The 25,836-nt window shown below is 39.7% G+C and overlaps 1 protein-coding gene across 1 annotated transcript in view; it reads right to left on the bottom strand.

The window, feature by feature from the left end:
* Window positions 1–25,836, bottom strand: part of Colgalt2 (collagen beta(1-O)galactosyltransferase 2) — a 101,836-nt gene that overhangs the window by 36,075 nt on the left and 39,925 nt on the right. The window contains exons 2-5 of the mRNA XM_070034275.1: window positions 9,457–9,567; window positions 5,238–5,355; window positions 3,756–3,890; window positions 66–270 (exon numbers count right to left, since the gene is read on the bottom strand). Coding sequence (XP_069890376.1) covers window positions 66–270; window positions 3,756–3,890; window positions 5,238–5,355; window positions 9,457–9,567 — 569 coding nt within the window. The remainder of the gene's footprint in view (window positions 1–65; window positions 271–3,755; window positions 3,891–5,237; window positions 5,356–9,456; window positions 9,568–25,836) is intronic.

The following is a 25,836-nucleotide window of genomic DNA, read 5'->3' as shown; positions in this document are numbered from 1 at the left end:
AAGACATGGGAACAGACCGTTTGCAGTATAGCCATGGCGGTACTGCAGCCAAATAGAAACAGTACCTGCTTGCCTGCTGGAGAAGGCAAAGACGATGATGTCATCAAAGGTCCAGGTGTAGTCCTGGTGCGGGGGGTAGAAGGCCAGCTTGTCAGAGGCCTCCTTCCTGAGGTCAATCAGGAAGGTGGAGTGGACCATGGGGACAGGAAAGCAGCCCGTCCTCTTCCATTCTCGAATCTGAAGGTAATCTGGAGTCCGTTTGTAGAAGCCCTGGAAAAGAGCAAATAGGTGGGCGGTCTTCTCTCTAAAGGCTTCGCTTCCCCAGCCATTGTGGGGTTGATTCCTTTCACATCATTGTATGTTATTAGAAGTTTTCAATGTGCCTTCATCCTCTAATTGTGACCCCAGATTTTCCAAATATGCTCAGGGATGACAATCTCCATTTCAAGCAGCACTCAGAGAGTTTTGATATCAGAAACAGCCTTGATTCAATGTAGTTTTGCTTGGATAATTTCATATAAGTACATTAAGTGTTGCCTTATGATTGAATACTTAGGATGAATAGTACAAAGTGGGAGGGCAGAGCAGTTGTGAGCACAGGTTCCGGTGTCAGATGCTCGGGGCTCAGACCCCACCTCTTCTCCTCATTGCTTATAGTTGATGTGGTGCTTTCTTTCCTTGTCTCTAACACAGGGATGATGACATCGAGCCCACAGTATTTTCCATAAAAATTCATGAGGTAAAGCTATAAAATACTTAGAACAAGGTGTAGCATCAAGAAAGACTCAACAAAGACTGGCTAACATTAAAATGACTACATTACACTATGGCTATTAATTATGACATTGCATTACTTAGCTATACAAGTTAAAATCTCCTTTCAATGCAGTTATTATTTGATATTCTATAATATTCATATTTTGTAGGGGGATTCACATTTTGAACTTTCTTCTCTGCACAAGTACATAGGCAAACCCATCCTCTTGGTGATTGTAAACATGCTAGCGTTCCACAGTGCCAGAATGATCAATTCTTTTCTCTCTATACTTAATTGTTCATACAACACTGGGTACTTGCTACAACTCAAGTGTGGTAGTAAATGTGGAGACTTAGTAAGATGTCCTAGTCTTAATCCTAGTCTTCTCATGGAATGTAGAATTTAGTTAAGGAGCTTATACTCCAGTGGCACTGAGTAGAACTCACTAAGACCAAAGCACAGATCTAGTCCAGAAAAGGCAAAGATATATTTCAGCAAACCATGCCTGAAAGTATGTGGAAGATTTGCAAGGTGTGTTGTATGCTTGGTGGCACAAATGTGAAGTTTTATGAGCTCAGCAGTAAGGAAGGACAAAACTCTTGTTGGAAATGTGAGTCCTTACACATTCTTCAACCACTCACACTTCTTTATAGTGGCATTTCCTGCTGTGAGCCAGCACCACATCCCAGGACCCCTAGACTCTTCTACTTCAGTGTGTAAGAGTGTTCTAGTTGGCTAACCCTAACACCAACCATCTGATAAGCTAACACTCAGAGCCTTTGGGTCATCAGAATCATTTTCTAGTCGTTCATTTTTGCCCATGTATAAGCTGAGTTCTCTTAACATTTCAGTGTATGAAAATTGTTTCATGGATAAAGAAGGAAAACACTGATTTTTCAAAGGATTGAAAATGCATGTCAAGTAGAAAGTACTAGATTAGAGCAATATTCTTATAATGAGCAGCATGGAGGTTTTATGGCAATGATGATTCATTGATTATCCTGAGAGGGAGGATGCTAAGGAGGAAATGAAGGAAAAAAAACTAAAAATACCTCCCAGAGATGTTGGTTGTGTCTAATTTTCCACACAAATTCAATTTTATGGGTAGTAATTCCCATTTGTTGGCCAGACAGAACCATGATCATCTGAAAGCTAGGGCTGGCCTTAAGCTTATGAAGTCATTGGCCATTTGTGTTCATGCTCTGGAAGAAGCCTAAGTAGAATGGTAGAAAACCAATAAGACGTGGAGGGAGATTGTAAGACTCTAGAGTGTCACGTAAGTGACTTGTTTTGTGCAAAATAAGTGAGCACATTCCTCCTATATGTTTTTAATAATTAAAGTGGAGAAAAAAATAGCAGAGACTCAGATCACCTTCCCCCACCCTTGCTGCCACTGGCAAAGCATAGCTCATCAAGAACAATGTTTAAGAGATTGTTCTATGTAACACTTGAAGCTTATTAACAGAGTTGACGTAATGTTTTCTGCCTAGGAACTGAATGGATTTTATAAATGTAAACATGTCACCATCCTGAGACATATGGGTAAGAAAAATCATTCAAAATCTCTTAGAGCAAGGGAAATCACTTCACCAAAGGAGGAATGCCAGAACTGTGGTTTAATGGAGGCGCTGATCAATTTTAGGAAAATTTGCAATCATTCAACATACCGTAGCTTGAAATATGCAAAATGAAGTGTTAATTCTCATCATTCTAATGATACCCCGGCTTTGCTTTGTTCTTTGTTTGCTTATTTATTTAGAGATGGTCTCACTATGGATCCAAGCTAGTTTCAAACTCCAGATCCTTTTGTCTCAGCCTCCTAACTTCCTAAATGCTGGGTTACAGGCATGATTACAGATCCTGGCATTAGAGATTAAGGCATTACAGATCCTGCTTGTTTTGCAGTTTTAATAACTGTATCATCAAACTGCTATGCTGCAATTTAGTTAACCTTCCCTTCATTTAAGTTGCATAATGGAAGTACTGACATCATACAAATGGCAAATGCTATCAGTGAAGGTTCTTCTCCACAACAGGAAGCCCTCTGGCCATAGAGAATTCATTTTCTCCCTTACTACATCTTTGTATTAGATTAACATTTATTACAGTAGTCAGTTTAATTTATCTCTCTAATTCATTCAAGAATAAAAAAATGAGTCATCAACATTTAAGGTAACAGGCCTCTAGACTTGGGAGATTTTTATCATGGAATATGGAAATGATGGAAATCCAATCTTGCTTTAGAATTTTAATGTGAATTTTGGAAAAACAAGCTACTGTGTCAATTTTAGACATTAGAACACTAAGGAAGTTAACTTGTCAAAGATCATCAAAACATTTACACTCTTTGACTCAGTAATTCTACTTCTAAGAAGTTATCCAAGGAAATAATAGCAAATACAGAGGAATATGCATTAGCTGAGATGGACATTATAATAACTAAAAGTTGCAAGAAAATGTTGAAAGTGAGAGAAGGTGAGCTTTAATGCAGTCACTCGATGGAACTGTAATTGTTTGAAACATACAAGCTTCCAGTTATAGTGATGGGGCAAAGGTTTTTTGCTTGTTTTACATTTTTACACTTCTAAGTTTTTCTACTGGGTCTTAGGTTAAGCTTGTAATGGTAAAAAAAGAAAAAAGTTTTTTAAGCTCTTGAATTGTGTATGTGTGTGGTGGGGGTGTTGCGGGCAGGAAGTGAAAGAATGAGACCAGGGAACCCCACAATCTTGCTGTACACACTATGCTACTTTACTTCGTATTTGAATCTTTCTAGGCTAAGCTCTTTAGAGCATTTTTTTCTGGTAATTAATGAACACAGAAGAGCCATGGCTCTGGCAATAGACCTGGATCTACTGCCTTTCCTGAGAATGCTTGCTCTAGTAACCCCCTAGCTTGTATGATATAAGGGGCAAGCAAGAAAAATGTGAAGTTCTAGTGCTCTTCACTAGATGCTGCCTTGTGAAATCGCTGTGCCATCATTCATGAACAGAAGACTTACCTGGGGTGTGATTCCGCACCAGAAGTTAGAGTATAGGCCCCGGGACTCCAGCATGGGGGCCACGATGGTTTTGTTTTCTGCAATCATTAGGTTGAGGGTCTGTGGGTTAGTCAGGAAATTGTCCACATCTATGAACTAGGGAAAGAAAAGGGTAACAACATGAGCTGAAAGGCACTTGGTAGTAGTTAAGGAATAACTCAAGCACGTCTAATGGCGCATCACGTAAGGAACCATACTTCTCTGTATGCTTCTTAACTCATTACAGCTGGGTGGGTTCCATTCAATAAAGCATCCTAAGCCCTTAAGATATGTTTTTTTTTTAAACTGCTCAGTAAATGTCCTCTCTTGTAACAATGGGCCAGGCTCTTTGGATTTTCTATAGTATTTCCTGAATGGACTAGAAAGGACCATGCCTTGCTATTTTACTGTTATCAGTAGAATTTTTGCTTAAAGTATATTAACCCTTGTTAACCAAGTAGCATGAGTTTCCTAGAAGCCTGTGGTAACACTAACAGACACAGTGTAATATGAGCATTTTACAGATAAAAAAGAAAAGCATACACCGAGGTGTACAACAATGCTGGATAAGAAATGTACTCATTACCTTGCTCATGTAATTGTAACCCCTCTGTACAGTATTTTCACAATAAAAACTTAATTTAAAAAACAAAACAAAAAATGACCAAAATGGTAGATTTTATGTCATATATTTTAATTTTGACCACAATTTAAAAAATTTGAAAGCATTCGTTTTGATGAGTCAATTTATGAAAAATCTTGTAGTTTGGTATTTGTGTATTTCAATGGCAAATAGTCATACACAGTTGTGTATTATCAGCAAATTCCTATGAAATAATTTGTGTTGAAGGTGTATGTAATGTATTATTAGCCTGCTTTTTGGAGTGGCTGAGTGGCTAGGGAGGGACATAGATCAAAAGTATTTTTTCTGTTTAGGAATTTAGTGAAGCAGATGTTGATAAATGTGGTCTCATTTCTAGGGTTCTACTAGAAAAGTTTTCCCAAAGAACTTGCTGGGGAAAGGCTGTGTCCAGGAAAGGAGAGTGGAGCTCCTTAGGTTTCCTTAGGAAGCTGCCTTCCTTTCCAGTTAAGACAATTCACTGGGATCAATGGATTCCCAGTCATCAATGCAGCAAGGTTTTGTGGATCCCGCTCTTACCTCTTGGGAAAAGCAATGGGATCTCTTTGTGGAGGGAAGATCCCCCTGGTTCATTTTTTCTTATTTTTGTTACGTGAAAGAGACCAAAGAGTTCAGGAACCTCTTTGCTCACTCATGGACAGGAAGAGCATCGGGAGAGGGTCTGAGCATTGCAACCTGGAGTGACCAAGATTTTCCCTTTTGCCTTTCATGGAAGAGGTAAGGCCTAAGCTGCGTTGATGGTTCCCAGGATCCTAGTTCTTGGATAACTGATCTGGACACATTCTAGGTAAGAGTTAGTAAGAAATCACGCATCTATTTTTTACCAGAATGTAGTCTGACCATTTTTCCCTCGCAGTTCTTAGGGCTGCCTGTCGTAGTTTCATGACATGGGCAAATCGAGAGCTTGGCCAATGCTTTGGTCCAATTTCCTCAGGATAAGACCTAAAAGAAAAGTAATAGCTTATAATTATTGAATGATTACATGTACCAGTTAGTTCATATAAATGTTTATATGTGCTAACTCACTCCTCCAGCATCATCTCTATATGATAGACTGGAAACTCAAACAGTGAGAGATTAAGAAACTTACTGCTTACTGAGAAGAGTCTTCATATGAAATATCTCCTTCTATTTATTTTATTTTTCAGATTCCCCAGGCTGACCTCAAGCTCCTAGGGCCAAGCAATTTTTCTGCCTGAATCTCCTTAGCAGCTGGGAAGATTGGCAAGAGCCACCATTGCTAACTTTTCTTCAGTGGGTTCTAACAAGAGCCCTATGAGGTCAATCTACTATTCTTTCCATTTCACAGATGAAAATATCAGTGTAGAGGAGTAATGTCTCTTGCCCAATGCTACAATTAATAAGAAGCACAATCATAATTCAAATCCAGGCAGATTGTCCCCAAAACTTATTTTTTGATACGTTCAAATATAGTCTGTCATCAAATAAATATGGCAGTGTAAAAATAAGTTCCCCAAAGGAAGTCAAAACTTTAGTTTATGTGGAAGAATCTCAGCAAATGAATGCACAGAGCCTAACTTTCTGATGTGTCCCAGGTAAAGTGAAATTATGGAGCAGACATAAAGTGTTCTTGGGATGTCTAATAACATCCGTGAAGCATAAGGCAAGTGGCTCATTGCACTCTCCAGGATCTTTCTGAAAGCTCTCAACTGCTAGGAACATCAATGCTGTCACTGCCACCCAAACTAGACACCACCTGTGAGTTCCCACAGCTGTGCTGGCAGTAAATGACTTCAGTGATTTTTTTTTTCTCAAAAGCCACAAGATCGTAACTATACAAAAGAAAAGGTCAGTGCAACTATGTACAACACAAGAATTCTCTGGCATGTCTTCCCCAATTTGTATTTCAATAGAAACCACTGCAACTCTCATTTTTCTGAATATACTACCCAAAATACTGCCTTTCATAATACTTTTCACTCTGATGGCATGTCATACCTGCAGTTAAAAAAAATCTGGCTACAGAAAACAGCACCGTGGTAGGTACGCAAATTCTTCCTGTGCAATTAAAAAAAACAGTCCAAATTCCATTATAAAAAAGACTCTAGAAGACTATTTAAAATCATTTGTAGTGTTTACACTTCATTGTTAGATTTTGTAAGATACAGACCATCTGCTTTGAATATATGTAAATAGAACAAGGAAGGAATAAAGGGAAGAAAGAGGGAGGGAGAAAGAGTAGAAGAACAATAGAATGGCATTTGTTATTATTATTACAAACAAATTCAGCTTCCAATAAATAATTTGTCCTGGGATGAAAATCAGGTTAGTTTTTTTTTTCAGTCTACTGAAATTCCTTAAGACAGAAGCTTTGGGACTACTACAGCAATTCGTTAAACAGTAGCCTTGGGACTTACTAATAAATGTATTTAAAACTTACTATTTATTCTTGATATTACTCACTCTTTTTATCCAACAAATATTACTTTGGTGCCTTCCATGAACATATCATTGAAGATGGGGATATAAAGCGCTTGTCTGTTCTAGTGCCTGCCTAACACCTTACAATTTATTTAGAAAAATTGCAGAGTTAATTAATAAGTGTATTGTGTAAAAAAGATGATATCGAAAATAATAAGCAATAATAAGCATTGCAACTGTTGAAAGCCAGGTATATTTCTATTAGTGAAATGGTGGCAGTTAGCTTTCTGTAGCATATGTAGTTTAGGGTAGGATTTGGTTACACAAAAGGAGAGGTACTACCAAGACTTGTATGAACCAAATTTGACAGTTGAAAATAAAAGAAATGGTCTGAGGAGAGCAGATTTTCTTTGGGGAAGATCAGGAAATTTGGGAGACTTTTAAATATGGAGTCCTTAAAATATAAATCTCAGGTATGTGAATTTTGTTCTGTAGGTACTTTAGATCCATCGAAATCTTTGTAATAAAGAAATAAAACCACTTCATTTCTATTTTAGGAAGATTGGTTTGACAGTGTGGTTTTGGGATGGCTAATTGTGATTGTGAATTTGACTGGGTTGAGTGCTGCCTAGGAGATTAGTATAGCACTCTTCTGGGTGTTTCCATGAGGGCATCCCTGGACATGATGAAGATGTAGAGCAACAACTGAGGGGGAAAGACTTGTCCCAAAGGTGGGCAGTCCCATGCAGCAGATTGAGGATCCAGATGGAACAAACATGAAAGAACAGTGAAAGCCAGTGAATATAAGCTCCAGCCTTCCAGACAGAGCCCATCCATTGTTGCTGCCAACAGTGGAAATCAGACTGCAGGCTCCATCAGCCTTTCAATAGGAACTCACCTGAGTGACTCTCCGAGGAGCCTCAAGGCTTTCAGCCTCACGTTGGGGCCAGGGCTACATCCATGGTCCTCCAGGGACCATGCTTCCAGCTTCTTGAACTTAGTGCTTCCTAGATTCAATGGCTTTGCAATAATAATGGCTTTCTAGCCATTGCTGGATTATCCAGCCTCCAAATATATAGGCCAATCTAGCAAATCACTACATTTTTTTTTGTTTGTTTTGGTTTTTGGGTCCGGTCATGGGGCCTGAACTCTGGGCCTGGGCACTTTCCCTCAGCTCTTCAGCTCAAGGCTAGTCCTCTACTACTTGAGCCACAGTGCCACTTCTGGCTTTTTTCTTTTTGCTTATGTGGTGCTGAGGAATGGAAACCAGGGCCTCATGCATGCAAGGCAAGCGCTCTACCACTGAGCCACCTTCCCAGCCCCCATCACTACATTTTTTTATCTATCTATCTATCTATCTATCTATCTATCTATCTATCTATCTATCTATCTATCTATCATCTATTACCATATCATATTATGTTATACATCTTATATTATCATCTCATCTCATTTCTATATGTAAATACATGCAAATATTATATAATACATATTACATGTTATAATGTACTTATAAATAAATTGCAGTGAAGGGAGTCAAATAGTGTAAATCCTTAGAAAGACAAAGTTAAAGCCCAACAAAATAAGCACTAAGAAGTACTTGCGGGGGGGAGGGGGGAGCCAAGGGGAAGAGAGGTAGATGAATGAAAGAGAGAATGTAGGGAGAATGCAGTCAAGAATTCATTGCATATACTACAAAAGTAAGGTTAGGGGTAGGACAGAGATGAGTGAGAATCTTGAAAGGGGTGACATTGATCAAGGTGCATAATAGTAATAAACTTCTTTGTTAAATGGCAACTCCTTTGTACAACTATTTAAAGATAATAAAAATAGTAACTAATAATACTCTCTCTCTCTCTGTGTGTATGTTTTATTGGTTCTGTTCCTTTACAGAAAACCTTGACTATGTTTAATCTTTTTTTTTTTTTGTCGGTCATGGGGCTTGAACTCTGGGCCTGGGTACTCAGCTTTCAGCTCAAGGCTAATGCTCTACCACTTGAGCTACAGCACCACTTCCTTAATTATATTTAAGATTTGAAATAATTAGCTGGGCACCAGTGGTTTGCACCTGTAATCCTAGCAACTTAGGAGGCTGAGATCTGAGGAATGTGGTTCATAGCCAGCACAGGCAAAAAAGTCTATTAGACTCTTATCTCCAATTAACCATAAAAAAGCTGGAAACAGAGCTGTGGCTCAAAGTCATAGAGAACTAGCCTTAAGCATGAAAGCTCAGGGATAGCACTCAGGCTCTGAATTCAAGCCCCAGGACTGGTACATGCACACACACACACACACACACACACACACACACACACACACACACTCTCACACACACACACACACACACACTGGGGAGGGGGGAAACATTGGAAATAATCTAAATGTTCATCAATAGAATTGAATTAATAAATCTGGCATATCCCTATATCAGATACTAGATACTATGCAGTTTCAAAAATGAAGAAGCTTATGAATGAATAAAAGCTTGAACTTGGTTGGTCGCTACAGGAGTTTAAGGGGAAAGGGGAACAGTAAAGATCTCTGGCAAGCAGAAATATCAGATGTCTGTGGAGCCCTTGACAGTGGAGCTGGGCTGAGTGGAGACCTGGTGCAGGAGGAAAGGTAAATGGTGACTTCACAAAACTTGCTGTTGTTACTCACTCCGGCTCGTCCATTGGCCTCCACTCCACATAATGATAAAGTTTCTGCACGTTCTTCAGCCACTCCCTGAGTATTTCGGTGGTGTTATCCACATTGTGATCAGTGGCTGCCCTGCATTAGAAAAAGCACAGTATGGGTTCATTATGTCATCCAAAGAAAAGGTAGAAGTCCAAACAACTCCAGAATAAATACAGGAGAAGGGTCAGTTCGGGGGCGGGGCGGTGGGGGATGGTACATGTGAAAAGAATTCCCTCGTGGTCCAGAGCTGACAATGAATTTTGAAGTGAGAGATAGTGCTTCTAATCACATTTGTATTAGGAGAGTAAGGAGGGCTCAGTCTATTATGGAATCCATAAAGGGTTTCTTAATCTAGAGACATGTGAAACAACTTAAATATAAAGTGAATCAACCTAGAGCCAGGAACCAGTTAATGAATCTTCTTGGAAATCGGGCTGCTTGCTTTACTTTCTTTTTATCTAAGATATAAATGTTACCTTGAATGTCAGTAACAATTACTCTCAATTTAAGCAAAAATTCAATTTTATTTTCATTTTACATCAATCTTCAGGGCACATTGACATACCTATTCAACGCCGTTTTAATCATGAATATAAAAAGAGACACCACAATACTAGTTCCAGTATAAAACTGGAAAGGTAAAATACCTTCACCTGTCTACTTTGAATTAACCTTCCCATCACTCGGGCAAAATAGAGTAGCTTCAAAAGTCTTCAAATGAGGCACACAACACTTGTCGGTGCTGTCTTGAAAGTGTAACGAACAGATCCACAATAAAGTAGCTTAGCTCACAAAAGTATTTTCAAATGATGCCACAGACTAAAACCCAATCCAATACCCCTTATGAGACTTGCAACTGACCTGCAACATTCAACATTAAATAACACTGAAAAAGAAAAGAAGGGAAGGGAAGGGTAGGAAGGGTAGGAAGGCAGGATACAGAATAGAGTCATAGGAAGATAAAGGGTCCTGACATTCCTAAGAAAAGGAGTGAAAAGTTCAGATTGTATGTCAATTCAGCTGTTCCTTTGGGGAAGGAAAAGCACTGGGATTATCCTCAGGAGGTCCCCTAAGAAGAGGGCCTTGTTATGACCAAAAACTGGGGAGACTTCCTCCTTATGTGGCAATGTTAACAAAAAAGATGTTGTTAAACCTAGTCCACAATGACCTTTTTGTCCTTCATACTTGAGCTTTTGCTCAAGTAATGAAAAGCTTTCAGAGAGAATCTTCAGGAATGTTCAAGAGAGAACTTTGTAAAGCATAGTGGACCTTTATTTTAGGTAGGGAATACGTTTCTGTAAAACATCAAGCAACTTGAAACTATGTGACTGAAGTCATAAGGGATAGAAAATGGGGGACAGAGATGTATGTCTAATAACAGAAAGTCTTATTCTGTAAACTTGAAATAAAGCCAATCTTGTTAAAAATGTTATTCAAAAACTTCCAGGCCGACATTGATCTACTTTTGAGTCTCTTCTTAAAGTTGGATTCGAACCAGCTCTTCTCTTCACATGATCGAAGGGAGGAGCACCACAGGCCCCTACTTTCCACTATCTGGACAGTGCTAGAGGTGGATGCTAATGCTGTTCTGGGATCCAGGAGTTTCCTTAGGACAAAGACAGAGTTGTAGGGAATATGAGCAACTTGGGAAGGCAGGAAAGGGTCTGGAAAGCAATGTAGAAGAACTTGAGGTTGGGCCCAAAATTAAAATGTATCAGTGAGCATCATATCAACTGCGCCGCACAGATGTAAGTGCATTATATTAATGTATGTATGCCCACATTCATTATTATGTATATGTGTGACTGTGGACATTAAGATAAAGCTACTAATAGCCAGCATAATAAATAGTCACAAAGAGTACCAGAGCATCAAGCCTCTGGTCTTATAAAGGAAGAATGTATAGAGCAGTTCCTAAAGCAGTTAGCTCGAAGGCATGTTATTCTTCACTCAACATATCATGAATAACAGTAAACTTAAACAAAACATAATCTTGACTGTAATGATATTCAAAGGTTATTAGATTTCTAGATGATTTCTAAGTTAGTTATGAGTGGAATTTATTAAATTTCTTTGGTTGCTTCTTCATTATTCAGGCTTGAAACTCTCTTTGTCCTCCCTCACACATTGATGCATTTCCAAACTGATTCATTTTCCTTTTGAGAGAAGGAGTCTTGTATATGAACTGTATTTTCCTAGTGTACAAATGAAACATCTTCAAAGCCTGTCTCAACGACCCTCATTGACAAACATCCTTAGAAACAGTAAGCGAGAAAATTTCCTATATATATTCTTCTCGGTATTAAGATTTTCTTTGTTCTCAGATTTTCCCAGAAATGAACAAATCCTCCAGCTGCTGCTGGAGAAGATGCTTCCCAACTGGTCTCTGATATACGGAGCCAAGATCTTCAAAGCTTGGTCCCAGAGGAAGCAGAGGGGTGCTGGACCATTTCTGTCTGCAAGGAAGCCATGAATCTCCCACTTAGAACCCCTCCACGCCCCCAGCCATAGGTAAACATGCAGAAATCCCAGCACACATTTCCTAATGTTGCAGTTTAATCCCTTTGGTTAAAAAAAAAGTGTTTCCATTTGAGTACATAATAATGAAGGCTTGCAGACCCTGGGAGGATCTGAGGGCTGGAAGGAGAGAGGCTGAAGTCCTGGTTGGAGGCTCCCTGGAGGAAACAGGAGTCTGCATTGACAGCTCTCCTATTTTCAGAATGCTGCACAATAGGGCAGCAGTGAGGTGCTTGCTTGCCTCAAGACTCCACAGCAACTGGACACAAACACCTCGTGAGTTAGTGGATTTTTTTTCTATTAAGCTGGATAGAAACGAAGCACCCATAAAGTGTGAACCCTCTTAGGAGAAGCAGAGGTATGCTAGTGCTTCAACATGAAAGCATCGTGCAGTACGAGAGGAGATGGAGCACTGTCATTGGTGGACCACCTCTGTGTTAGTCAGGCTGGAAAAGGCACCCCAGGGAAGGTAGCGGGTGTAGCATCCAGGTTCTGTGAGGAAAGTCAGGTAGTGAACAGACAGGTGCGCATCTAGAGAGGTGATCAGAAGTCCCTCCCTAATCAAAGTAGAAAACCGTTATCTGAAAACATGTTGATTCTCTGGTCTAAACGTGTAGCCTCACCCCTGATTCTTATGTTGAAACTTAATTACCAATGGGACAGGATGAAAAGATGGAAATTTTAAGAGGTTTAAGATCAGTCAGGAAGGACAAGGTGATCTTTTAAAGGAAGGTGAGGAGGAGTCCCCTAGCCTGTTGACTCCATTTGTCCTATGAGGAATGAGGTGACAAGGTATCATTTATGGAACAATAAACAGACATCTTGCACTTCCCATCCTCCAAAACTAGGAGAAAGAAATTTCTATTGTTTGCAAATTACACAGTCTGCAGTGTGTGAATTATGACGCTAAGATGTTATTGCAGCGCAAATAGACTTAGATATATAGGTTGGTGGAAGCCCAGGCTCCCGGAGAGAGGCTAGGATTCTTCAACCTTTGCCTCAGCTCTTCTAAGTAGAGTAGATTCTCACAAACACCTTCCTCTGCCTCTGCTCTCTTTTTTGTCTCTGTCTCTGTGTCTCTCCCTCCATCTTTCTCTCTCTCTTTTCTGTGTCTGTCTGACTTGAGACAGTTGCATGTTGGGCAATGACTCCCCTTTACCTCTAAGGAACACTAAGACCTTTCAGCCATTAAACATCTCCCTATTCTACTTCTAGGGGAGCTGTAGATGTGGCATGAATTCACTGTTTATGGTCAGTACCCTTTCTGCCCACAGTCCCTGCTTGCCTTCGTTGGAGCTGGAAGCTGAAGTGGGAAGACTTTGAAACAGGTGTAACATCTAGGTTGCCTCAGAGGGAAGTATAGTCCATTTCTCCATGTCCAGCTGCCAGCTCACCTCCTCTTTGGTCCTGCTACTAGTTATTGTTTCCTTTTTCTCCTCCTCTGTAGCTGTGCAAGTCAGCCAAGACCCATAAGCTTTGGCTTCAAAATCTGACTAAGACAATGGTAAACATATGCAGAAATGGGATTAATACTATGTGCAGGGATCTCATTGGATGATGAAGTTCCTAAGCTGACAATTGCTTTGATGTTCTTAGGTGGAGGAAAGCACATGGAACAGACCCGCCCATAAAGAAACATGTCTGGGGAATAACACAGCTCTACCAACCACCACAAGCCAAAGAAACTTGAAATTTATCTAGAAATGAGTAAAAACCCTGGCATTTCTTCTTGTTCCAGAAAGTCAGCTTTTATTCCCAACTCTTGGCTCTTGAGCTGATAGGCAACTTGAAATAATTAAAACTGACTCATTACTTTTTACCACTAGTCCTAACTGAGGGTTTTAAGGCTAAACACACTGGAACCATAGTGAAGATGGAGCCTGGATTTCTAAGTAGGTGGATCACGGATTCAAGTACTCCTGGTCACTTCCATTGACATTGAGCCTGAGGAAAATGTTATTGTTTTCCCCATTACTCCAGGAAGCCTCAGTCTCTAGTAATACAGAACAACGGTATTGCAATTGTAGGGGCATGAGGACTGGTGTTTTGCCTCTTCAGAACTTGTAAAATCTGTTCTCCAGAAGCTCAAGGGTGATGAAATGATAAAGTTACTCACTGCCTGGACACTTCTTCCCATGACTAGCAAGTTGGCAAAAAGTGAATTTTCCAATTCAAGACTTCAAACACAGAAGGACCTCCTTAAATAACTCTTATTTTCATCCAGCGAGGAAGATTCATTGGTGAAGAAAACAAAGCACTCCACCAAAAATCCCCCACAAAGTTTCTCTTTTGGAAGCAGCCAGTGAAATTCATTTTTAAGAAAGGCCCTGTCATCAAGCTCCCGCCATCTCTTATTTTTTGTAGAATTTTTATTGTGAAAATACTGTACAGAGGGGTTACAATCACATGAGCAAGATAATGAGTACATTTCTTATCAAGCATTGTTGCCTCCTCCTTTGTTTTCCCCTACCATCCCTTCCTTCCCATCTCTACAACTACCCCTCCTCCCCCGCCTAAATTGTAAAGTTCGTTTTTCGACATAAAATCTTGTACATCTCATTGTTAGAATGGGTCCACCTGTATCCCTATTTAAACAATTTGTTTTTTCCCTTCCCCTCCCCAAATTATACCAACATCAAATACAGTGAAAACAGGGGTTATACCATGGGGGAGGGACATACAAAGCAACAAAGAAATCACCTTATAAATATGTTAGAAACAATAGCATGAAAGAGGGAAAAACACTTGTGTCCTTATCTTGGGGTTCATTTCACTTAACATCATCTTATCTGAACTTTTCTGCTTATCTCAGATATATACTAGTTATTGCAAATAAGGGAAACCATGAGACCTATGTTTCTTTGGGCCTGGTTTACTTAATTTTTAACAAGTCTTTCCATTTCCTAACAAATGGGGCAATGCCATTCTTTCTGATGGAGGCATAGAATTCCATTGTGTATATATACCACATTTTCTTGATCCATTCATCTACTGAGGGGCATCTGGGTTGGTTCTATATCTTAGCTATAGTAACTAGTGCTGCAATAAACATAGTTGTGCTGGTAGCTTTAGTGTGGTCTTGTTTGTGAATATTTGGGTAAATGCCCAGAAGTGGGATTGCTGGGTCATAGGGGAGCTCTATCTGGAATCTTTTGAGGAACCTCCATACTGTTTTCCAAAGTGGTTGAACAAGTTTACACTCCCATCAACAATGCAGTAAGGTTCCCTTCTGTCCACATCCCCTCCAGCATCTGTTGTTATTAGAGTTCTTGATTTTAGCCATTCTACCTGGGGTGAGGTGATATCTCAATGTTGTTTTGATTGTCTACTCTCAGTAAAGGCCTCCCCAAGGCATATCTACGAAGATGAGACCGACACGGGACAATATTGGCTGCTTGAGCCATGCTCCTAGTTACTAGATACACTTCTAGAGATCTAGAGTCTATCTGCTAGTTGGACATTACATGCAGGTATAATTAAGGATACAAGTATGGATTGGGGGACTCCCAACCAAAGCCTTTTCTTAGTTCCTCCTAAGCCAACTAGCTGCAATTCTTCCTAATGAACTAACCAAAAAACTCACTTTTCATGAACCCTCTCCCACCAACAAGATAAATGTTCATACTTTCTTGATCTCCTACCTGTTTGCCCCTTTCATCCCAGAACCAATCATGAACCTGTCACTCCTGGAGCCTGAGCCAGTATGATATGAAAAGAAGTATTGGCTTCTAGAAATTCATGCAACCAACCAATCCATCTTACTACAAAAAGATGGGAATTTCTTCTACTGATAAAATGTTCTGCTTGACAAGTGACTTGCCAGCTAGCCCAGTATCACTGAAGGGAAGAGATGAACTTCATTTAGAAGATTATAAGTGATCCATTTCTTGACACTTGGGTTCTGAGTTCTACTTTCCTTCTCTGGGTTAAAAACTTGTCCACCTTTTTCTTTTATCATACACTAGCCCATTTTAAGACCTAGCATTGGCTAAATTGGGCATTCTTTCCTCTATTTGGATTTTTCCTCTGTTCTTTCTGAACTTCAATCTAGCTTCCTTATACAAATAGGTCTGGATGCCTAGAAAACACCTGTTGGAATGGAAGATGCTTTCTGCGTTGCAAGGATATTAATCAACAAGACCCATTTGATCATCCCAGAGTGAAAGGATTGATGTTCCAGCAGGAAGCCAAACAAGGAAAATGAGAAGCCTCATTAAATTCCCAGAAACTGTAGTAGGGACTTAGGTTTGCTTCTGCTTAATTCCTCTGGAGTCAAAACTCTTAGAATTCTATGAAAATAGCAGCAGCAGTGTCTGACACAAGACAAATCTGTTTTTTATCTGTCTGTGTCTCTTCTTCCTGTTTTTCTTTTCCATTGTTCCTTGTTTACTCCTTTTCCCACCCATTTTCATCCACTTGTCATTTTTCCTTTTTGCTTCTTTGCTAGACTTTTGAATCCATTCAGTTAAGTTCTTTATTAAACGTGTGCTTGGCAGATATGGAGTTGCTCATGATTTTTTTCCTCTCTGCTCAAGAACTGAAGTAGTGGTGCTCAAAAAAAGCCACAAGAAGACCTAAGAGCCCAAACATTTTCCTTCTCCAAACACCTCTGGCTAGACTTCCAGTGCTATGCTTGCTCATGGATTCACTGGATCTATTCCTTTCTCCATTACCAGACTCTTCCCTGTGGAGAGACTGTCTCAGCTCCTACCTGAGTTTGCTCCTCAAAATTGTAGGCTTGAAGAATAAATGAATGGGAGGGGGATTTCCAAGGGCATCTTCCTTTATCCAATCAAATGTCTACACGCACAGACTGAGCAGGATTGAACTCAGAAAGGTCCTTGCTGTTTGAAAAAGACATTTCCAGGCCCCAGCTGATTCTTGCTTATCCGGAAACAGTAGCCTGTCAAAGTGTTTCAGAGGAAGCCAACTATGCCAGATTTAGAGAAACAAGTCTGTTTGTTACCTGCAAGAAATTTTAGGCTGAAAATCTTCCAACCTGGCAGCATAGCTCTGAAAACCATGCACCCAACACAAAGCCCCATTATTTCAGTGCTTAGTAGCCAAGGCTTGTCTTTCTACATATGCTCAGGGCACATTGTTCAGTAATTAAATATTTCAAGTATGGCCCGGAGGATAGCAAAAATATCACTTCTCTGTTTCCCCAAACACAGAATCTTCAGTGAAAGAGAAAAGACAAACATAAATAGACAAAAGCCCAAATAGTTTCCGTCTCATAGCAAGAGAATTAGAAAAAGAATTCTGCAAACACCATAGGGTGAATATTAAGTGTTCACCCATCACAAACACCCATGTACACTATCTCTCATTGTAGAAAAATTAAGACAGTCACTGCTGTAAACATTTTGTGATGAACAGCTGTACTGAGCTATCCATACACCTAACATTTGGCTTTTGAAGAATCCAATTTAGTGATTCTCAGAATATGCAACCATCATCACTATCTAATTCTAAAACAGGCATCATCTCCAAAAGAAACCCTGAATTTATCAGTTACTTGCCATTTGCCCTCTCTCTAGCCCTTCATACCCACAATTCCACTTTCTGTGTCTAGATTTATACCGCTCAGGATGTTTTATACAAATCCAGTTGTATAACCCTGGATTTTGTGTCTAATGTCTTTCACTTTGCATAATGTTTTCAAGCTCATCCACATTATAAAATGTGTCAGTCCTTTGTTTTTTTTTTCTGGCCAAATAAAATTCCATTGTATAGTTATATCTTATTTTGTTAATCTGTTCATCAGTTAAGAGACATTCAAATGTTCTTGTTTGCCAGTAAACTAAGAATAGTACTGCGTTTTTCACAACTATTTAAAGGTAGTAAAAATAATAATGCTGTGTGAACATTCACATATGAGCTTTTTGTAGATGTATTTTCAGTTCCCTTGAGTGTGTCTGCCTCAAGTTTAAGTGTTATGGCCAGTAAGGCAAATAAACAATTATCACATATGGAAATCCTACTATATTCCAGGGACTAAGTTTGACCATGCTAATTCTTGTAATAATTCTCACGTAGATGTTACTAGGCCCAGTTTTCAAATGAGGATTCGGAGGCTGGCTCTATGAAGGCTTGCTGTCTTTTCCCGTATACATAGCTTCTGAATTTCTCTTGCTTTTATTACAATGCTGCATAGGGACCCCTTCCTCCATGTTACGAAAAGCTCCATTTTCTGTCACATGAACAGATGCAAGGTCTCAGGACCTCCGAGGGCCACAGTAAGCATGGAGAAGTGTCAGATCTGTGGAGGAGCTGGGCGGGGAAGCAGGGACAGGATGAGGTGATTAAACCTTGAGGGTAAGCCAGCACTGCCTAATGGTGAGCTGGGGTAAATGCCACCAGTGTCAACAGTCGGCTTCAGGGCCTCGCTGAGCAATGTTATGGCAAAACATAGAACCTATGAAACATGAGGTCATGGTGAACTAGAGCCAGGGTGACCACAGAGAAAGCCACAGCCCAAGGGCTGGGCTTGCCATATGAAGCGATCCGGCAGGAGAGCCTGAGGGCCACAGCTGCTCCGTGTGAACTACCGACAACCTGGAGGGTCGAGGGGCCTGCGAGTGAGGATCAGGAGGAAGCAGAGCACACTGCTCTGAAAAACGTCAGTAAATATTTTGGTTACCCATCGATCTTGACCTACTTGATGCAATTAGTTCTCAAATCTAACAAGATTATATAATCTAATGTGATTCTATAATTTAAGAAGATGACAGAATTCAAGAAGGAACGATAAATAGTTTTTTGTTTTTTTGTAGTAGTAGTAGAGTTTTGAACTCAGGGCCATTTTTGCTAAGCAACTGCTCTACCACTTACACCGTGCCCCGGCCCATTTTTGCTTTCCATACACGTGAATTTAAAAAGTAAAGAAATCAAAATTACTGTAGTTTCCATTTTGAAGAATAAAAAACAGACATGTCAATTGAAACAGAAAAAAAGTACAATAAAGTCTGTCAAATATCTCAATATCAGTTCTCCTATTTGCCCCTATAATTGAGTCTTGTCTATCTGGCATAAAAGGATAGATGATAAGATGATGCTAAGCAAAATGAAGCCCAGGACACAAGTGGTTTTATCTTTCTTGATGTTGTTTTTAATGTATTTATAATGTCCTGTGTGATTTTTCTTACTTCTTTTGTATGTTATTCCCCTATGTTATAACCCCTGTTTTCACTGTATTTGATTCCAGTACCCTGAATTTATATATACGTTTTTCTAATTTTGGGAGGGGAAGTAACAAAATGCTGAAATAAGGATACAGGTTGATCCATTGTAACAATGAGATGTACAAGACACTATGTTGAAAACAAACTTTACAACTTTGGCAGGGGGTGGGGGGAGTCTAGGAGGTGGGAGGGAAGGGATGGTAGGGGAAAAACAAAGGAGGAGGTAACAATGCTCAATAGGAAATTACACATGTAACTTAACACCTCTGTACAGTTCTTTTTTTTCCAGCATTCTTTTTTTTTTGTGTGTGTGAAAATACTGTACAGAGCGGTTACAATTACATGGGCAAGATAATGAGTACATTTCTTATCAAGCATTGTAGCCTCCTCCTTTGTTTCCCCTTCCCAACCTTTCCCATCCTCCCCCCCATCCTCTTCCGCCCCTACCAAAGTTGTAAAGCTCGTTTTTACATAACGACTTGTACATCTCATTGTTGCAATGGGTCCACCTCTATCCCTATTTAAACGATTTGTTTTTTCCCTTCCCCTCCACAAATTATACTGACATCAAATACAGTGAAAGCAGGGGTTATACTGTGGGGGAGGGACATACAAAGCAACAAAGAATAATCTTATAAATGTATTAGAAACAATAGCATGAAAGAAAAAAACATTTGAATACATATCTTAGGGTTCATTTCCCTAACATGAACTTATCTGACCTTTTCTGCCTGACTCAGACATATACTAGTTATTGCAAATAAGGGAAACTATGGGACCTATGTTTCTTTGGGCCTGGCTTACTTCACTTAATATAATTTTTTTCCAAGTCTTTCCATTTCCTAACAAATGGGACAATGCCATTCTTTCTGATGGAGGCGTAGAATTCCATTGTGTATATATACCACATTTTCTTGATCCATTCATCTACTGAGGGGCATCTGGGTTGGTTCCATATCTTAGGTATGGTAAATAATGCTGCAATAAACATAGTTGTGCTGGTAGCTTTAGTGTGGTCTTGTTTGTGAATATTTGGGTAAATGCCCAAAAGTGGGATTGCTGGGTCATAGGGGAGCTCTATGTGGAGTCTTTTGAGGAACCTCCATACTACTTTCCAAAGTGGTTGAACAAGTTTACACTCCCATCAACAATGCAGTAAGGTTCCCTTCTGTCCACATCCCCTCCAGCATCTGTTGTTATTAGAGTTCTTGATTATAGCCATTCTAACTGGGATGAGGTGGTATCTCAATGTTGTTTTGATTTGCATTTCTTTTATGGCTAGAGAGGTTGAGCATTTCTTCATGTGTCTATTGGCCATCCTTCTTTCCTCTTCAGAGAAGTTTCTCTTTAAGTCTTTAGCTCACTTATTTATTGGGCATGTACAGTATCTTTACAATAAAAAATATATAAAAAAGAACAGATGGTAAACTTCATGATAACAAGAACACTTACCTGGCCAGGTGCTGGTGACTCACACCTGTAATCCCAGAGACTCTTATTTAATCCTGAGACTCTTATTTCCAATAACCACAAGAACTGGAAGTGGCACTGTGACTGAAAGTGGCAGAATCCTATCCTTGAGGAGCAAAAGAGCTCCAGGCCCACAGTTTAAGCCCCATGATCAACAATAGCAACAAAAGAACACTGTCTGTTCTGTTCAGTGCTCATCCCTAGCAGTTAACAGAGTTCCTGCCCATGAGATATGCTCAATAAATACTTGCAGAATGGTTAACCTTAGCCTACCAAAGTATAAGGCTACACATGCAGGTCTATTGTCATAACTGACACTTCTCTGGGCCAGTGGTCATGGCACCAGCTGAAAGCACCACCATATTAAGGTACGAGCAGATTAACATGAAATAAAACAATTAAATAAAACAATAAACAATGGCACTTCCATATGATATTTCCATGACTAGGTCTCCAACTGTGAGAATGTCTGGAAAAGTATCAGGTGGGCAGAGAGAGGGTTCTGGAAGTACGAGAAGCCTGAGCTGAGGTTTGAAGAATGAGCAGGTATTTAAGGGAGGGGAAGGTGGATAAAAGAATATTCCAGTAAGAGAATACTTGTGTCTAGGCAGGGAGGAAGGAGACAATCTACTGTGTTTGTGGAACTATATGCAAATCTTTGGGGCTATATGCAAATCAATCAAGGGGGTGAGGCGGGTACAGACTGTCAGTATGACACTACTGTAGGGAATGAGCAATGTCTGGGAATCAGGGACAATATGCACCATGTTCCTGGATCCCTGGCATTTTCCCCTGTTTGGGGAAATGAGTTTGCAAATAAGCCTCTGAAAAGTTTCATAATGTGATGGCAGAGCCTCTAGCATGCATTTTATTATTTTATTATTTTATTCCTTCAAAGGAAATCCTCAAAATAGATATGAAGTGCTAGTTCATTTCATTCCATGGCAGTCAGCCTCTTTATTTGGAATTTCCTCATCTGCAGATTCAACCATCAGTGGTTCAAAAATATTTGTAAAATACTGTGTCTGTGCTGAAAATATACAGGCTTTTCCCTCATTATTATTTAAAACATGCAGTAAGACAAGAGGTTTTCAGTTTTTTGCTTTTTGTTGTTGTTGTTGGTCATAGGGTTTGACCTCTGAGCCTGGGTGCTATCCCTCAGTTCAAGGCTAGCCATCTACCACCTGAGCCACAGTGTCACTTCCAGTTTTCTGGTGGTTAATTGGAGATGAGAGTCTCATGGACTTTCCTGCCTGGGCTGATCCTCAGCGTTCAGTCTCCTGAGTAGCTAGGGTTGCAAGTATGAGCCACCAGCACCGTTTTTTGCTTTTTCTGTTTTTTCAAAATCCCTTTGTCACTGTTTTTGATTTCTGTACTATTTGTCTTGTTTGTAAGTTTATCCATTTTGGAGGAGGGTAAGAGGGAGTATTGAAATAGTGGGACAAAGGGTGAATAATGCAGCGGTAATGCTCACTTGATAGTATGTTGAAAATAAAATATACAACTGTGGGGGAGAGAGGTTGGAAAAGAAACCTGGAAGAAAACAAAGGATACTGTTAAAAAAAAATGTGCGCATCACCTGACTTATGTAACTGTAACATCTTTGTATGTAACATACAAATTAATTTTAAAAAATGTGTCTTTGGGCAGGACATCAGTGGCTCATGTCTGGAACCCTAGCTACTCAGGAAGCTAAGATCTGAAGTTTTAGGTTCAAAGCTAGCCCATGCAGAAAATTCCATGAGACTCTTATCTCCAATAACCACCAAAAAGCTGGAAACAGAGCTGTAGATCAAAGTTGTAGAGCAGTAGCTTTGAGTAGAAAAGCTCAGGGACAGTGCCAGACATTGAGTTTAAGCCTCAGAACTATCACAAAACAAACAAACAAACAACTGTGTCTGGCACATAATAAATACTTAGCATGCTTTTATTAGATGACTAAGTGGATAAGTAAATTCTCAAACACATGACAAAAGAAACATGTTCTCAAAGGAGGAGACTAATGAGTCTATAACAAAAGGTTCTAGTCCTAAATAAAGCATTCTGACTTTTTAAGCTATTAATGCTATGGCTACTGTGAGTGATTTTTCTATTGAGAAAGCTGAGCGAAATAGAAAATGTCCAGTTTGCAAATGGAATTTAAGGCCGTTTCATTCAGTCATCAGAACGCTGCTGACAACAAACTTCAGTCCAATTCATCACTTCCCCAAGCCCTGTTTATCCAGGGATAAACTCCAGCAGCTCAGGAGGAAGAGGAAAACATTTGCCTCCAGTTCACTGCTTAGGAAAGTTTAAAGTCTGGTTTTCTCAGAGCACCTCCTTTGTGCTTTCTTTCTAAGGAGGAGCAGACAGACATTAGATACACATACCTATACCTATACACAAATTGAAGAGTACTAAGAAAATATTTTTGAAGAGTTTCAAGCTATTTTACTATTTCTTAGTCCTGGTGCCAGGGCAAATAGGAGACTATTCAAATAACATTTTCCTCCAACACCCGCATGTCCGGTAGCTGTGGAACATGCTGTGTGTGTGTGCTTACATGTGCAGATATATACTCCATAGACATTCACTGGCGTTAGTACTCACTCCGTTCTGCAGAGAAGGAAGTAACAGAGTTAGCCTCAGCTGAAGCCCCTTGCCTGCCAGGGACTGTATTGGAACTCTTGGGACAGCCCACTGCATCTTCCCAACAACGCTATGATGTATTTTTTTCTTATTCCCATTAAACAGAGAAGTCCAGAGAGGCCCAAAGTCTCAGAGGTGGAAAAAGTGAGAGCCAGACTTAGGTCATACAACTGGACCCAGAAGATATTACCTTCAACCACTGCTCTAAATCTTACTTTGAATGTGGACTTTAGAGTGAAGTTGAAAACAGAGGCAAATACTTTCAAAGACATAGAGGGTTCATCGTAAATTTGTCTTCACAGTGCTAGGAATATCTCCAGGCTTTGTGTTGTCAGTAAAACTGCTGTCACCACAGCCCCTACAGGCCATGGGCCATCTTCACACTTGCAGAAGCAAGCATACTCAAACAAGTGGTCAAAATTTGAAGGATGTCTTAAAGAGCCACTGGTTCTTCACTGTTTCTCAGATTTTCTATTGCCCTGGTCATCTCCTTCCCAAATAGGTTGAGGGCTCTTTGCCCTTGAGATGAGAGGCAAAGTAAATGTTAGAGGAAGGGTGACAGCAGTATTAGCTTTTTGAAAGCTTGAACCAGATTGGCTCTGGTGACTGGAATCATAGGACCAAGGTCCTGGCTTCTAGACTTATGGAAGCCTTTCTCCACCTTCCTGAATAGGTCAAATCCTCTATATGTACTTTTTGTACCATATGCCTTTTTTTCTACTATTTAACCAAGGTGTAATTTATTTCTATAAGACTGAATAATTTACTTCTTTTCTGGTGTATAAGCAGTACAAGGGCAGGAATATGTTTGGTGGCACCTGAATCCCAGATCAACACTGTTTTCAATGTGAAGTAAAGTTGCTAAGTATTACTAAATGCAAGAAAGCTATTCCCAGCCTTCCTTTTCTCTCTAAATATATAAAATGTGAATATTTCACGAGGAAACACAAAACACAATCAGATAAATATAGTGAAATTATACAGGTCTTCTAGATACACACCGTGAGACCAACAGAGGATGTTCTTAGGAGAGAAACACAAAAGCACAATGCCTACATGCCTTTTTATATTTATATAAAATTATATATGCTTCTTTATATTTATATAAAAGTATATATATATGTATATATATGTATATATATATATATATATATATATATATATATATATATATATATGAACTCCAAGACAGGGAAACAAGAGATCTCTTTTTTCTTTTTTAAATATTTTAGTTTTTGTAAGTTTATTATTTTAATTAAATAAATAAATTTATTATTTGTTTTGGTCAGCCATGGGGCTCTGTGCCTGGGCACTGTCCCTGAGTTCTTCAGCTCAAAGCAAGTGCTCCACCACTTGAACCACAGTGCCACTTTTGGTTTTGGGTGGTTAATTGGAGCTAAGAGTCTCACAGATTTTCCTGCCCAGACTGGCTTTGAAATGCAATCCTCAAATCTCTGCCTCCTGGGTAGCTAGGATTATAGGCGTGAGCCACTGGTGCCCAGCCATATTTATTTTATTATTTTTTATTTTTAAATTTTATTTTTATTAATTTTATTTTTTTATTTTTTTGATGATTCTGTCTTCTTCATGTATAGTGTGTTTGCACACACATACATATATATTCAGAAAGGTTGCGGGAGGGCACAGAACTTGAGGGAAAAAGGGTGAAAAGGTGTAGCAGTGGAGCTCACTGGATACTTATGAAAGTGAACTATATTACTCATGGGTGGAGGTGGGAGGGAGGGACTGAGAGAGAATGAGGGAACAGAAGACACTGTACAAAAGGAAATGTACTCATTACCTGACTCATGTAATTGTAATATCTCCATACATCATGTTATAATAACAATAAATTAATTTTTAAAAAAGCATAGTGAAAAGTCTTTTGGGACACTTCCTTTTGGTCTCATAATCCTTATCTAGTAAATTTGACTTTCAAACAAGCTGTTTGGAATAGAGCTATTGAAAGGCTGGGAGACCCAATAATCTGCCCAGAAGAAGGTGAGGAATGGGATAGGTTGCTCTGAAGGCAGTACCCAGAAGACACTGGGCCAAGGCCAGGTTCAGGATGGTGGTGGATATGGCCACAGGTGAGTCATTCTCCCCAGCTTTTATTAGGGTGAGTCTTTGGAGCCAAATTAGGAATCCAGGGAGAGGATTTGGCACTCATCATTGTAAACACAGTCCAGTTCCAGCTAATGAAGGAAGAAGGCAACCACTTCCCTTTCAGATCCAAGAGGGCTCAGTGGGCTCCCCATAGCTATGCAGGCCAGAGGTGGGTTTTACTGTTCTTCCTTCCCCAACCCAGATCAGGCCATGTCTGAAGCTTGCTCTAGTCTGTGGCTGCCCTTGTGCAGCCAGTGCTATCAAACATTCAGCGATCACTGCCCCAGAGATTTCTGGCTAAATTTTCAGTTGCCTCATAAGAGGCAAATGAGCTTCCAAGATGACACCGGTGGTTCTTATTTTTACTTCCACATGTTGCTGTGTAGAAGGAAATCGAATATCATCAGGAGAGGCAGATTCCAACTCACAGACCCCAATTTCTTTCACAGAGGATATG

This window comes from Dipodomys merriami, unplaced genomic scaffold (genome assembly GCF_024711535.1).
Source record: "Dipodomys merriami isolate MVZ:Mamm:240054 unplaced genomic scaffold, mDipMer1.0.p SCAF_24, whole genome shotgun sequence".
NCBI classification, from domain to species: Eukaryota; Metazoa; Chordata; class Mammalia; order Rodentia; family Heteromyidae; genus Dipodomys; species Dipodomys merriami.
Note: the sequence above shows the minus strand (reverse complement) of the source record. Positions and strands in the feature narration are given on the sequence as shown.